At 66.6% G+C, this 14,341-nt stretch overlaps 1 protein-coding gene across 1 annotated transcript in view; it reads right to left on the bottom strand.

The window, feature by feature from the left end:
* NPR2 (natriuretic peptide receptor 2) overlaps window positions 1-13,624 on the bottom strand; it is a 49,761-nt gene extending 36,137 nt beyond the window's left edge. The window contains exons 1-2 of the mRNA XM_065406324.1: window positions 12,928-13,624; window positions 943-1,142 (exon numbers count right to left, since the gene is read on the bottom strand). Coding sequence (XP_065262396.1) covers window positions 943-1,142; window positions 12,928-13,624 — 897 coding nt within the window. The remainder of the gene's footprint in view (window positions 1-942; window positions 1,143-12,927) is intronic.
* Between the last annotated feature and the right edge of the window lie 717 nt (window positions 13,625-14,341).

The following is a 14,341-nucleotide window of genomic DNA, read 5'->3' as shown; positions in this document are numbered from 1 at the left end:
TCGTATGTCCCACGGCAATCTGTCCTCCATGAAATCGTCACATTCCCTGTTGATGCGGTTCTTCCTGCAGCTCTGCAAACACCAGAGGCGCGTGCGTCCCAGGTTCGCAACGCGTCTGACAAGAGCGCAGAGCGGTGCAGGCTCCACGCTCCCGCCGGAACCAGCAGACTGCAAAGTGCTGGGCGGCTCTGCAGGACTTTTGAAAAAGGTGCAAAACGTACAGCCTAGGGATGGCATTTGGGAGGACGTCGCGTGCTGGGGACTTGCTGCCTCACTCCCTGTCACCCCTGCACGAGTCGTCTCTGCCCCACGTCGCATCACCAACATTTGCCAAAAGCCAGCGTGCTGCCTACCCATGGAGCACGGCCACCAGCCCAGCACGAGGAGCCCAGCAGGCATGTGCACGATCCATGCACTAACCGCAGCGGCTTCGTGCCAGCGTCCTGTGCGCCAGCCCAGGTCTGTAGCGTAGACATGGCCTGAGGGGGCTCCTGCAGGGCCCAGAGTCAGCAGCTGGGGGAAGGCCCCACTCCAGGTGGGAGGTGCTGGGGGGCAGGACTGTGCCCAGCTGCAGCTGGGAGGAGGGCTGCCTGAGTGGGCGACTACTATTGGAGTTTATCATGAGAGAGACGCTGAGCTGGGGCTGGAGGGGCAGGGGCAATTGGATCCTAGGGGGGAATGCTTCGTTTTCTCTGGACCGGGTGGTGCTCGTTTAAGAAGCCCCGAAAAGGGGAACGCAGAGGCTGAGCACTGCAGAGGTGCCCCGGGGCACCAGGGGGTGCTCTGGAAGCAGCTGACTATTACAGAGCCTCAGAGGGAGACAGGGATCCTGTGCACCCAAAGGCCCAGCTTTGGAGTCTTGGAGACTGGGGGCCTGCCTAGGGGCTGACACGGGACTGGCACGGGACAGGTCCAAGCCCTGAGCCCCAGCCCCGGGGATACCTGGAAGGCCTGACGCAGGCCCACGTCCTGACTCTGTTTGTTCTGCCAGGGTTTCAAGGCGTCGCGGGTGGCACTGGCACGCAGGCTCTCCCCAAACACGTCCACATAGAAGAAGACGTAGTCGCCGTTGGTCAGGCTCTCCCGCTGGGCCAGCCTCATAATCTGGTGCAGCATCTCCAGGGGGCCGCAGATGTAGATGACTGTGGGGGGAAACACAGGGGGGCGTCAGTCACTGTGGGGAAGAGATGGGAGGGAAGGGGAGGTGTCAGTTTGCTGCAGAGCAGAGACAGGCGGAGGAGGGGGACAGGCAGTGTCAGTCACTGTGGGGCAGACACAGGCGAAGAGCTGATGGGGACAGAATGGTGTCAGTCACTGCGGGGCAGAGACAGGTGAAGATTAGACTGGGGATGATAGGGTGTCAGTCGCTGCGGGGCACAGACAGGCAGAGAATGGGGGTGATGAGGTGTCAGTCACTGCAGGGCAGAGACAGGCGGAGGAGGGGGGACAGGCAGTGTCAGTCGCTGCAGGGCAGAGACAGGCAGAGAATGGGGGTGATGTGGTGTCAGTCGCTGCAGGGCAGAGACAGGCGGAGAATGGGGATGATGAGGTGTCAGTCGCTGCAGGGCAGAGACAGGCAGAGAATGGGGGTGATGTGGTGTCAGTCGCTGCAGGGCAGAGACAGGCGGAGAATGGGGATGATGAGGTGTCAGTCGCTGCAGGGCAGAGACAGGCGGAGAATGGGGGTGATGAGGTGTCAGTCACTGCAGGGCAGAGACAGGCAGAGGAGGGGGGACAGGCAGTGTCAGTCGCTGCAGGGCAGAGACAGGCAGAGAATGGGGGTGATGTGGTGTCAGTCGCTGCAGGGCAGAGACAGGCGGAGAATGGGGATGATGAGGTGTCAGTCGCTGCAGGGCAGAGACAGGCGGAGGAGGGGGGACAGGCAGTGTCAGTCGCTGCGGGGCAGAGACAGGCAGAGAATGGGGGTGATGTGGTGTCAATCGCTGTGGGGCAGAGACAGGTGGAGAGTGTAAGCATCAGTCACACCTCACTGCACAAACACATGCCCCTGCTCATACCCGCAGGCCTGGGCTCTCCCGCGGCTGGCCAGCTGGGATCTGCCATGCGGCTGAGGGCTGCGGGCCCCCTGGGAACACACCGAGCTGTCCCAGGCAGGAAAAGCTGGGAGTCTGCACAGAGCTGGGGGGACTGGTCCCAGTGTGATGCAGGGCCCAGAGCCCCGAGGCCCAGGCCTCATGGAAGGGCAGCACACGAGGCTCGGGGCCAATGCAGGACTCACACCAGATCAGCAGAGGAATGTACCCAGAGCCCAGCCCCACCACGTGGACGGGTTCGCAGGCACTGCCAGACAGGATTGAACCGGCAACCATCAGCCCAGGGCCCCGACCATGGGCAGTGCGAGATACTCCAGAGGAAGGTGCAACAACCCCGCAGTAGCAGGTGTGGGATTATGTACCCCACATCAGGCCCCATCCTGGTCTCTAATTGTTAGAGATTGCTTCAAGCCCTGAGAACAAAGTTTAATCTCCCTGCCAGAACTGTTAGCATTAACTGTACCCTGAATATTGCTGTCATGCTCAGGAATGGCCAATCCCCTTTGAAACTTGTTAAAAGTTTGGCCTCAATGAAATCCTGTGGCAGTGAGTTCCACAGGCTAATTACACACCATGTGCAAAAGAGTTTCATTTGATCCGTTTTCAATTTCCCTCCTTTCAGTCTCATTGGGCGTTCCCCCTTTCTCCTCGTGGGGGGAATGGGGACAGGGAAAGTTCCCAATCTACCTTTCTATTTAAGGTGACTACACCCCCACAAAAAGCCCTCAATGCTCCATCATCCCCACCTGGACGGCACTTCTGCACCCCAACCCCCCCAACAAGTCACCCCCATGGGACAGCACCTCTGCACCTCAACCCCCCCCCCAACGAGTCACCCTCCCGACATGGCCCCTCTACATCCCAACCCCCACAATGAGTGTCCCCCCGTGACAGCTCCTCCACACCCCATTCCCCCACAACAAGCATCACCCCTCTGGGACGCCCCCTCCACATGGCCTAGGGTTGCCAGGTGCCCCTTCTTTTCGACTGAACTTTCCAGTTGAAAAGGCACCTGACAGTGTCCAGTCAGAAACGCTGACCGGACACCCAACGTCCAGTTGCTGCCTGCAGGGGCGCCGGAACAGTTGGGGCCAAGCAGGCAGGCTGGCAGACAGGGAGGCGCTGTGAGGGGATCGGGCACAGTGCCGGCAGCGGGGGCAGCAAGCGGCCGTGCCCCCCCCCCTTTGCTCCTCCTAGCGTGTGCCCGCACTGGAGTCTCCATTGCCGCCTCCTCCAGCAGCGGCAGCAGCAGGGATGGGCAGCCCAGGGGCAGGCTAGGCTCCCCCCCCCCCCCCCCCCGCCCCTGCTGCGCTGCTGCCAGCTCCCACCTGGCATGGGTGAGTAGCCGGGGCAGGGTGCCCACCCAGGGCCGGCTTTAGGAAGTGCGGGGCCCGATTTGACGGGGCCCTGGCAGGGATGACTCACCCGGCGGCGCTCCGGGTCTTCCGCGGCACTGAAGGACCCGCCGCTGGAATGCCGCCGAAGTGCCGCCGAAGACCCGGACCGCCGCCGGGTGAGTAAAAATTTGAAAGTTAGGCGCTCTTCTTTAGGGCGCGGGGCCCGAATCGGGGGAATCGGCCTAAAGCCGGCCCTGGCTGTCCCCCCTGCCCAGGGCAGCCCACCTGCCCCTTGGCAGTGTCACCTCACTGCCGACTCCCCCCCACACACAGCCTGGAGCTGCCGTGTCCTCAGCCAGCCCCTGTGGCTGCAAAACCCCCGTGTGCCCCACTCCCCCAATGGGGCCACCTTGGCTCTCAGCCTCATCCCCCTTCCCAGGCCTGCACCCTGCCCATGCAACCCTCCCCCCTCCCTGCGCAGGACTAGAGCCAGCTCCCCTGCCACTCATTCCCCAGGAGGAATGCAGATACCACAATGCCCCCCCCCGGAATTACTCTGTGCTGCAGCACCTCTGGTGTGTAGGAGGGCAGGGGGCCGGGGTGTCATTCTGTCAGTATTGGAGTTTATTTAAAGGTCTTTGACTTTTTTAGGAACCTCTTTTTGGGGAAGGCACTGGAGGTTTAGCTCAGTAGAGCCCATATCTCTCCTTCTCCCCCCCTGCTTCCCTCAATGCTGTGTCTTAACGAGGGTCCTAAATACCCGCTACCTCATTGGGGTTATTCCAGGACTTGCCTCGTAGAGCCGTGGACCTTTTCTCTGCACAGCGCCGAGATCTCGGCAGAGAGGAACGCATCACCTGATCTCAATGGGATCTTGGCGAAGGTGGGGCTCGGGGGCTGGCTCTTCGCATAGAGGAGGGGCAAGAATGAACTTCTCAGCCAAAGTGAAAATGCAGCCAGCAAAAATCCAGGTTTTGCTTTCGTTGTACAGAGGGGGAATCAGAGCAGGGTTCTGCTGCTGAAATGCATTTTCTGCGTTTATATTTCGTGCGGCACAGTACTTGTGTATAACTATCCGTATCCCAACGGTTCTCTGCTGACGGGTTGTTAGGGCAGCAGTCTCATGCCTCTTTCCCACAGCGTCGGCAGGGATACAGGGCATGGCACTTATTGCAGTAGGAGTGAGCAACTCCTTCACACTTCCCAGCGCCCCCTGACAAAGACAAGAGAAGTGTTGCAGCAAAGCTTCACCGCCCCCTTTCCTCAGAACACGGGATAAGAGGGGGCAGGAAACATGCGATTTCCTGCCATAATTCCTGCTTTGGGGTTTAGGGGTTTTTGTTTGGATTGGAGGGGAGAGGAGTGAGCGGGGGCAGGGCCTCAGGGAGAGAGGCCAGAGCAGGGTGTCCGGTTTTCAGAAACTGGAAAGTTGGCAACCCTGTCACACCCCAACCCCCCAATGAGTCTGTGACGAAGTGGGAATGTTCTTAATATTTTGTCTGAATACGGTGTGTGCCTCAGTTTCCCCTACGTGTTACTCATGTACCTAGGTGGTGGGACAAGGGTGTGATCATTGCAGAGGCCCCTAGAGGGCAAGTGTGACACGGACTGGCTGCCCGGGACAGAGAACGGCCAACAATCTGTAGCCTCGGAGCCAGCCCCTGCAAGAATCAGCTGGAGATGGTGGAGAACAAAGAGAGGTGGAGGCCAGGTGAGGTGACCTGCTGTTTGCCCAGGAAAGAGACAAAGCCCAGAGGGGGGCAGCTGGGCCTGACAGAGGCTGGGCTGGTCAGTCTCCTGTTTTGGGACTCGGAGGTGGGGATGGGGGGAGGGAGCCCTAGGTCCCCCCAAGATGGACTTTGCTGAATGTTTCTGAACTAACAAGCTCTGCTCTACGCAGGGGTCCCGACGACTAATAACGCGTCTGTGTCACACACTGGCTGGGTCACTGCTGGCTGCGGAGTAGGGGGCAGGGCTCTGTGGGGACGTGAGGCTCCCCAGGGGTCCCGTCCAGGGGGACTCGCTGCGGGGAGCTCCCGGGGTGAGCAGGGGGCTGAACGCTCCGAGGTCAGACCCAAGAGGTGCCGAAGCCGAGCAGGCTCCTTGTCCTGGGGAAGGTGCCCTGAGGGGAGATGCTGCCCCAGAGTCCTGGCTGACTTTATCCAGAGCCGTTCCCGCTGTGACTCCGTGACAGTCACCCCTCGGGACGGCCCCAACGTGCCCCCCGAATCACTGCCCGGGACAGCCCCCCCAATGAGTCACCCCCTGTACCCCTCCAACAAGAGTCACCCCGCGGGACGGCCCCCCAATAAGTCACCCCCCATACCCCTCGGAGTCTCCCCTACTTGCCCGGGGACCGCTCCTCCTCTCAGGCTCCCCGGCCGCTGCCGCCGCGGCCACCCAAGAGGACACGGGCGGGAGGCAGCGCCGCGGAGGAGACGCAAGGGGCCGGGCTCAGCCGGGGCCCTGCGCCTGCCGGCCGAGAGCAGCAGGAACCGGGCGCCGCTCAGGGGGAGCCGGGCGGCCCGAGGCCAGGGCAGTGGCAGCCTCCGCGGCAGCAGGGGCAGGCGGGGAGCGTAGCCCGCCATGGGACAGGAGAGGCCGCGCTGCTGCTGCTGTTTCCCACCTACAGCTGTCCTTTTTCTGCGCCGCGCGGCAGCGCCGGAAAGCCTGAGAGGAGGAGTGGCCCCCGGGCAAGCGGGGGAGACTCCGAGGTGAACAGGCTGCTGGCGCGGCCCGAGCGCTGGAGACTGACAGGTACCTGCCCCTAAGCACTAGTATAAAAAAAAATTGGGGGCACCCCCTTTTGGCACCCCCAAATCTTGGCACCCTAGGCAGCTGCCTAGTTTGCCTAGTGGTTACACCGGCCCTGCCTGAGCCCCAGTGAGTCTAACACCGGCCCTGCTCTCTGGTTTATCTCGGCCGCCCCCCAGCCCCTGCCCGCCTGCCCCAGTGCTGTGTGGCTGATGCCGGGCGCGTTACTGCTCACGCTCTGCAGCACTGCCAAGACTGGTCAGACTATTGCGAGTAGCGGCGGCGAAGGGGCTGGTGCCTGGTCAGGGCTGCTGCCCTTCCTGGGTGGGGCAAGACCCTTCCCCCAGCCAATATGGCGCTACCCCTGCCCTGCTGCGCTCAGTGGCCCGCACCGCCTGCCGGGGAACCTCCCCGCACAGACAGACCCACGTTTGTCCCCTGCTCCCCACACTGCGTCTCAGCTCTGCAGGGGCGGCCCCACACGCAGCACACGGCGCCAGGAGCCCATCCCGGGAATCCCGCTCCCCGGAGGATGGGGACAGTGGAGAACTCGGCCTGTCGGTGAGAGCGCTGAAGGGACGGCTCAGCGGTGACATCCCCCCGACCTGTCAGCCCCTCGGGGGGGAGCGCACTCAGGGCAGTGAGCCGGCAGCTGGCACTGGGCAAACCCAGCCAGACGCGGCCTAGGGAGGGGCACGATGCCTGGGAAGAGCTGCCCTGGAGATGGGGGGGGGGGTGGGTTTCTCCATCACTCGGGCCCTTGCAAGAGATGGGGCATCTCTTCCTGCAGCTGGGCTCTGGCTCCCCATGGCTCAGGGGGGGTGTCTCTGGCCAGGCGATGCTGGAGCTCGGGCAGCCCCAGATGGTCAGACTGGTCCCTAGGATGCTGGCTCCAGCGACCCCATCCCACGCTAGATTCAGGGCAGCCCCGGACGGAGTCCAATGGCCCGAACCCACTCGCCTCCATGCCCTGAGCTCCCCAATGCACGTCCCTCATGGCACTGGGGACTCCTGCAGGTGGTGCCCCTGGACCAGCCCTGCCCCCACCCACAAGTGAGCCGGGGGCCAGCAAAGAGAGTAAAGGTGAAGGGACGGGGGTGGGGGGCAGGCAGCTCGCTAAGGAAGAATGGAAAGTTCACCTGGCTCCTTCTCCAAGAAAAGCTCCCCCGTCACACACAGCCCCCCCCAGCCCATCTCCCCCCGCTGCTGTCACCCCCAGCCCATCACCCCCCGCTGCTGTCACCCACAGCCCCCCTGCTCTCACCACCCCACCCTGCTGTCACCCACAGCCCCTTACCCCCTGCTGCTATCACCCACAGCCCCCCCGCTTTCATCACCCCCACCCTGCTGTCACCCACAGCCCCCACAGCCCATCACCCCCGCTGCTGTCACCCACAGCCCCCCTGCTCTCATCACCCCCTGCTGCTGTCACCCACAGCCCATCACCCCCACCCTGCTGTCACCCACAGCCCCCACAGCCCATCACCCCCCGCTGCTGTCACCCACAGCCCCCCCGCTCTCATCACCCCCACCCTGCTGTCACCCACAGCCCCCCCAGCCCATTACCCCCTGCTGCTGTCACCCACAGCCCACCCGCTCTCACCACCCCCACCCTGCTGTCACCCACAGCCCCCCCACTCTCACCACCCCACCCTGCTGTCACCCACAGCCCCCCGCTCTCATCACCCCCACCCTGCTGTCACCCACAGCCCCCCCCTCACCACCCCACCCTGCTGTCACCCACAGCCCCCCCGCTCTCATCACCCCCACCCTGTTATCACCCACCTCCACTTCCCCACCTTGCTGTCACCCACCCCGTGACACCCTCACACCCCGCTGTCACCCGCAGACCCCCACCCCCGCTGTCACTCAATGTGCCTCTTCACTGCAAAAAGAGCAAGAGCAGCGCAGGTGGCCGTGGCTAACCGAGTTCTAGCCCAGGCTGCCCCACAGCGTGTAAGTCAGGCTCCTGCGCCCGGTTAAATGCCACGGGGCCGAGCCAGCGCCGCTAATGGAGCTCGAGGTAGGAACACACCATTCCGGCAGTGCAGGAAACCCCCCCGACCCACGCGTGCACACGCCCTCCCACACCCCACGTGTGCACCCCCACCGTGCGCACACCTCCCCCGCCCCCGGCACTCTGTCTCTCTCCCTCTCCCCCACCTCAAGCTGTGGCCCGAGAGCCGATGGTGCCCGAGTTGTGATGGGCCCATTGCTGCACATTGCACTAACCAAGAGCCAGAACGTGAACATCCCCCCACGGCCCCTTCCCAGGGTTGGCGACTCCAAGGGCAGCAGGACCCCTGTGCCCACCCAGGACACGGGCCAGAGACACCAGGAGCAACCCATCCCATCCTGAGTGAAAAACGGTCACTGGGGGAGAACTTCCCCCGCCCACCTCCTCTCTCTCGGCACACCGGGACCAGAGCTTATGGCCCTGCCTGTCCCCCCTTTGCTAAGTGCCCCAGAGAATGAAAGTGCCATTTCTAGGGTGGCCGGCAGGGGGTTCGATCCCCAGGGTGGGGGACAAGGGGGACCACCTGCAGAGACTTGTGTGATCTTACAGGAGAAAAAATTACATACATCAAAGTGACCCCCAGCCAGCCAGCCCCCCACCACTGCTAGCCAGCCCCCCCCCCATGCCTCTGGCCAGTCCCCCTACACACCGCCAACCAGCCCCTCGCCCCCACATGCCCACAGCCAGCCCACTGCGCACCCCCGGCCAGCCAGCCCCCCCACACCCCCCCTCTAACTAGCTCCCATAGAACCCTAGCCAGCCCCACAGACATCCACAGTGAGACCCCTGTGCCAGCCCCCCCCCCCCATGCAGACCTCCAGCCAAACGCCTTTGCCAGCCCCCCACATGCTGGGCATCCCCCCCTTGCAGGCCTCCAGCCAGCCCCATGTACCAGGCCAACCCCAGCAAGTGCTCCAGTAGCTAAGGGGGGACCTGCCCTTTCCCACTGCTCCAGCCTTGCACCTGCCCCTCCTGACCCCCATCTCCTGCTCTGGCAGCTCCAGAACTCAGCGCCCACCTGCCCCCAGATCCCTGCCCCTCTTCCTCTCTATCCCCGGCCTAGCCCCTCTGCCCCCGACGGAGCCCGGGCCTCTGCCCCCGGGACAGCCCGGGGACCCACAGCATGAGCAGCCGCCGAGGGGGGCACCGACGGAGCCCAGGGCCTGCCTTTGATGGGAGACAGGCTTCAAAACAGGCCCCGGCTGCTCTGCGGGCCCCTCAGTGTGGGGCAGAAAAGTGCTGGGGGAGCCTGCTCTGAGCCGTCCCCCTTGGCTCAGCCCCGGCCCTGGGTCCAGGAGCCCCTGACACCCACATGGGGCAGAGTCTGGCGCAGCCGGGGAATCCCTGACCAAAGCCACCAGGCTCCAAGCGGGGTGAAAACATGTTTGGGTTTGCGGCGGCGGCAGGAATGTGCAGGTCCCTGGATTCCTGCCCCTAGCGCCGCCCCGGCGCTAATTGGAAACAGAGCGGCTGCCCTGCCGGCGCCTCCACGGACAGGAACGGGACGGCCAGGCTGTCTCCCCGGCCAGGCCAGAGCCCTGCTCAGCACCCCGGCCGCCAGCTGAAATCCCCTCCCCAAGGGGGCCCCTTCCCCCAGCAGGGGGGCCAGAGGCCAGGGGGCAGCCAGGGCCTCCCCCAGCAGCTCGCAGGCCGTGGGATTGAGCAAGCCGTGGGAGGAGGCTGCAGCAGGAATGTCACAGGGTGCTGCAGGCCAACCCCTTGCACACAGGCATGCCCACGCCCTGCCGTGGGGGGAGCAGCGCAGCGGGACGGGGGAGACGCCAGGCTCTGGGACAGGCCTGGGCGCTGGAAGGAGCCAGGAGGATGCAGGGCCCCGGTGCCAGTATCGCTCCCAGGCAGGGATCTGCTAACGCCCACATTAATGCGACCCAATGCCCACATTCCGTCTCAGCCCAGCACTTCTCCGGTTAATCTCAGGCCCTTTAGCCCAAGCTGAGGCCTGCTGGGCCTTCTAGCCCCGAGCACATTCCCCTGGGACGTGGGAGACGCTGGGCACCCACAGCGCAATGAACAGAGGAGACCTGGCGGTGGGTGTCTCCCCACCCTGAGCAATGGGGTCAGTCACTCGCTGCCACCCGTATAACTAATTAAACCATCCCTGGAGCAGGGACTCAGCCTGGGTCTCCAACACCTAGCGAGTGCGCTGGCTGGCCACTGGACCACCCCCAGTCCCCTTCCTCTGACCTAGCCCAACAAGTGCCCATTGTCAGTCACAGAGCCCTGGCACGATGTGAGGGCCGGGTCACTGACCCCTCCCTGAGCTGGGCATGGGGCCGCGTCCCCTCACGCTCTCAGGGATGCGATGCCCCCCAAGGGCCAGGTCACTGCAGTTCCCCGTTCCTAACTCTCAGCAGCAAAAACTGCGTCTCCAGCCTGGGCCTGCACCTGCCTGCTCCCAGCATGAGTGTGGGGCAGCACAGGGGGCACCCCAGGCCCAGCACCTGGGGCAGGAACCAGTGCGAAGCACCGACTGCCCCATGCCCCACTTCTGCGGTGGCCAGGCTTCCATGGGATCAGAGCGGAACGCCCACCAGCCACGCCGGCTCCAGCATCCCAGACTCCCTGCCCTTCTTAATGACACAGCATCTTAGGATCCATTAGCCAGCAGTCGAGCAGCTGCCTCCGGAATCAATAACCCCTTCTCATCAATAATGAACCAGCCTCAGGCTGCCCTTGGGCTCCAGCTGCTCCGTAATCCTCTCCATTTCCTCCTGCTCCCGATATAGCCGCTCTCCCAGGGCCACCTCCCCGGTGGGCCGGCAGCTTTATCAATCCATCAGCAGGCTGGCGCAGCCCCCAGCCCCCTCCCCCCATCCCCCGGGCCTGGAATCCCAGCTCCGGCCAGCTGCCGGGAAAAGTCACGCACTTGTTTCCAGCTCCATGCTCTGCTCCCTTGCAGCTGCCCCTCTTGGGAACCGGGCTGGGGCCGGAGAAGGTGACACTGCCCAGCCTGGCCCAAAGGGCACATGACAGCTCAGAGACTGGCACTGCTCTGCCACTCCCTGCAAGGGGGTTTTAGCCCACGGTGCCTTCCCCAGGCTCTGCCCAGGCCAAATCCCGCCCCCATCATGGCACTAGCATGTCCTTTGCCACTACTGTGCTGCTCCCCTCCCCTCTGCCTTGTCTCTCGCTGCATCAGCGCAGCGCCCGGCCTGACGGGGCCCTGGGCAGTGCCCGGCCCGACGGGGGCCCGACCTCGGCCAGGCTCTGGGCAGCGCCCAGCCCGACGGGGCCCCCGACCTCAGCCAGGCTCTGGGCAGCGCCCGGCCTGATGGGGCCTTGGGCAGCGCCCGGCCAGACGGGGCCCCCAACCTTGGCTGGGTTCTGGGCAGCGCCCGGCCTGATGGGGGCTTGGGCAGCGCCCGGCCAGACGGGGCCCCCGACCTCGGCCGGGCTCTGGGCAGCGCCCGGCCCGACGGGGCCCCCGACCTCGGCCGGGCTCTGGGCAGCGCCCGGCCCGACGGGGCCCCCGACCTCGGCCGGGCTCTGGGCAGCGCCCGGCCCGACGGGGCCCCCGACCTCGGCCGGGCTCTGGGCAGCGCCCGGCCCGACGGGGCCCCCGACCTCGGCCGGGCTCTGGGCAGCGCCCGGCCCGACGGGGCCCCCGACCTCGGCCGGGCTCTGGGCAGCGCCCGGCCCGACGGGGCCCCCGACCTCGGCCGGGCTCTGGGCAGCGCCCGGCCCGACGGGGCCCCCGACCTCGGCCGGGCTCTGGGCAGCGCCCGGCCTGATGGGGCCTTGGGCAGCGCCCGGCCAGACGGGGCCCCCAACCTTGGCTGGGCTCTGGGCAGCGCCCGGCCCAATGGAGGCCCGATCTCAGACGGCGTCTAAGTGCTGCTATCACAAATAATAATAATAAAGTCCCACCCAGTGCCCCTAAGCCACATTGCCGGGACGGGACCAGGGATGTCCCTGGAACAGCCCGGGACCCCACACCAGAGCCAGGCCTGCAAAGCCTGTGGGGAGCGGCCTGCGCCAGAGCGGGTGCAGTTCCTGTAAGGTGCAGCCCGGTGGCTGGGGTGTGGAAGGGGCTAGTTCATTCCCCTCTGGCCGGTCTCACCCCCCCGCCTGGGCACAGAGCTCAGCCCAGGAGTCGCTGGGGTCTCTCCTGGCTCCTGCGGGCCCCGCCCCACCCGGCCAGCTCCATTTACTCTTCGGCCGGAGCCGCGTCCCCCGCCTCAGGCCCCCCCAGAGCTGAGCCGCCCTCGCGCACGGTCCCTGCCCCGGCTCAGGCTCCGGCTCGGCCGCTTGTCCCCGCTCCGCCTCCCGGGACCGCCGGACGGCCACAGCGCCGGGGAGGCTGGGTCCGCGCCGGAGCCCGAGGAGAGCTGGGCGGCTGGCGCTTCTGGGCTGGGGGCGGCGGGGGGCTGCCCCGCGCAGGGGGCCGGGCAGGGGCTGTGGGGCGCTGTGTCAGGTGCCATGGAGCGTGGAGGAGACCAAGGCGTGGCTGGTGTCTGGGCACCGGCCGGAACCCCGCGCTGGTACCGACACTCCTCCGGACGCGGCGATGCCCCCTGCTCCGCGGACGGCCCAGCGCGCCAGGCGATACCTCCTGCGCGAACACTCAGCCCAGTTTCCCAAGGGCTGCGCGCGCCCTCAGTGCCCACCCAGGGAGCAAAACCGGGGTGCGGACCCCTCGGGAACCGACCCATGAGTGCGCCCGGCCGTCCCGCTGCAGCCCGGCCCCCCTCTGCCCGTGCGCCCCGCGCTGCGCCCTGCCCCGCGCAGAGACCCGCGCACTCACCGCGCCCGCTGGCCCGGAGGAAGTGCATGGCCGCGTCGGCGCCGCCCTCGTCGGGCGCGTAGATGTGGTAGCGCACGGTGAGGTTGAGCGCGTCCTGCAGCTCCTGGTACACGCCCTCGATGGTGAAGTAGTAGGGCCGGTCGTCGGTCTTGTGGTCGGCGTAGAGCAGCGCGGCGCGGGCGCTCCAGTTGAAGTGCGCGTGGAGCTGCGAGACGAAGGCGCCCAGCTTGGGCGCGGAGGGCCCGGTGCGCACCGTGGTGCCGTAGTGCTCCCGCTTGTGGCTGAAGCCCGTGGCCACGGCCCCGGCCGTGATGAGCGGCAGGCGCCAGTGCGAGGCGAAGCGCCCCACCGAGGCGGCCGGGTAGACGCAGCCCGGCCCGAAGAGCACGTCGGGGTCGTGGTAGAGTTTCAGGTCCACGGCGTTGAGGGGCGCCACGTACTCGGAGCAGGCGCCCTCCAGCTCCGAGCTCCTGAAGTGGAGGCGGACGGCGAGCGGGCCGGGCAGCAGCGGGGGGTCGCCGCGCTCCAGCGCCTCGAGCGCCAGGCGGATGGCGGGGCCCACGCGCGGCCAGGCCCACGGGTAGCTCACGTTGCGCTCCGGCAGCACCACGGCCAGGCTCAGGCTGCGGTTCGCGTCCTCGGGCTCGGCGCGCCCGGCGGCCCAGAGCGCGGCCAGGAGCAGCAGCGGCGGCGCCATGGGGGGCCCGAGCCTGCCCCGGGGGGAGCCGTGCGGGGCTGTCCGTGCCACGCTCCGGACGCGGCTCCTGCTCCCTCGGCCGCCGCTGGCTCCGAATGCGCCGAGCTCCCCAGGAGAGGCGCCTCCTCCCCCGGCCCCGGCCCCGGCCCCCGCTGCCCTGCGCCTCCCTCCGGACGTGACTGCACAGAGCCCGCTGCCGCGGAGCCGCCCAGCGCCCCCTGCCGCCTCCGCCGCCGCCAGGAGCGACCCAGCCGCCCGCCGGTGCCCGCCCGCCCCTCCCCGGGCTGCGCGCTGGCCAGGGCCGGGGCGGCCCGCGGGGCTCGGCACCGGGGCTTGGAGGCGGATCCGCGGCCCGAGCCAGGGGCCGGCTGCTCCCGCCCGGTAGAGCTGGGCGCCCCCTCGGCCAGCCCCGCCCCAGGCCAGCGCTCAGCTGCGGGCTGCGGCGCCCGGGGCGGGAATCGGGGCCGGCGGCTGCAGCCCGTGGGCGCCTCGCGCGCTGGCCCCACGATCCCGGCACCAAATCCTGGAGCGCGGCCGGGACGCCCCCGGGCTGCAGCCGGGCAGGCGGTCACGGGGCAGGAAGCACAATCACCGGTTCCCGCTGAAAGCTCACAGCGCTCCGCCATCCTTAGGGACAAGAGTCAACGCCCCGCGGGGGTGGAAGGGGCACTCCGCCTCTCCGGGCTGGGCTGCTTGTTCTGGGAGCTCAGGGCACCC

Source organism: Emys orbicularis, chromosome 6 (genome assembly GCF_028017835.1).
Source record: "Emys orbicularis isolate rEmyOrb1 chromosome 6, rEmyOrb1.hap1, whole genome shotgun sequence".
NCBI classification, from domain to species: Eukaryota; Metazoa; Chordata; order Testudines; family Emydidae; genus Emys; species Emys orbicularis.
Note: the sequence above shows the minus strand (reverse complement) of the source record. Positions and strands in the feature narration are given on the sequence as shown.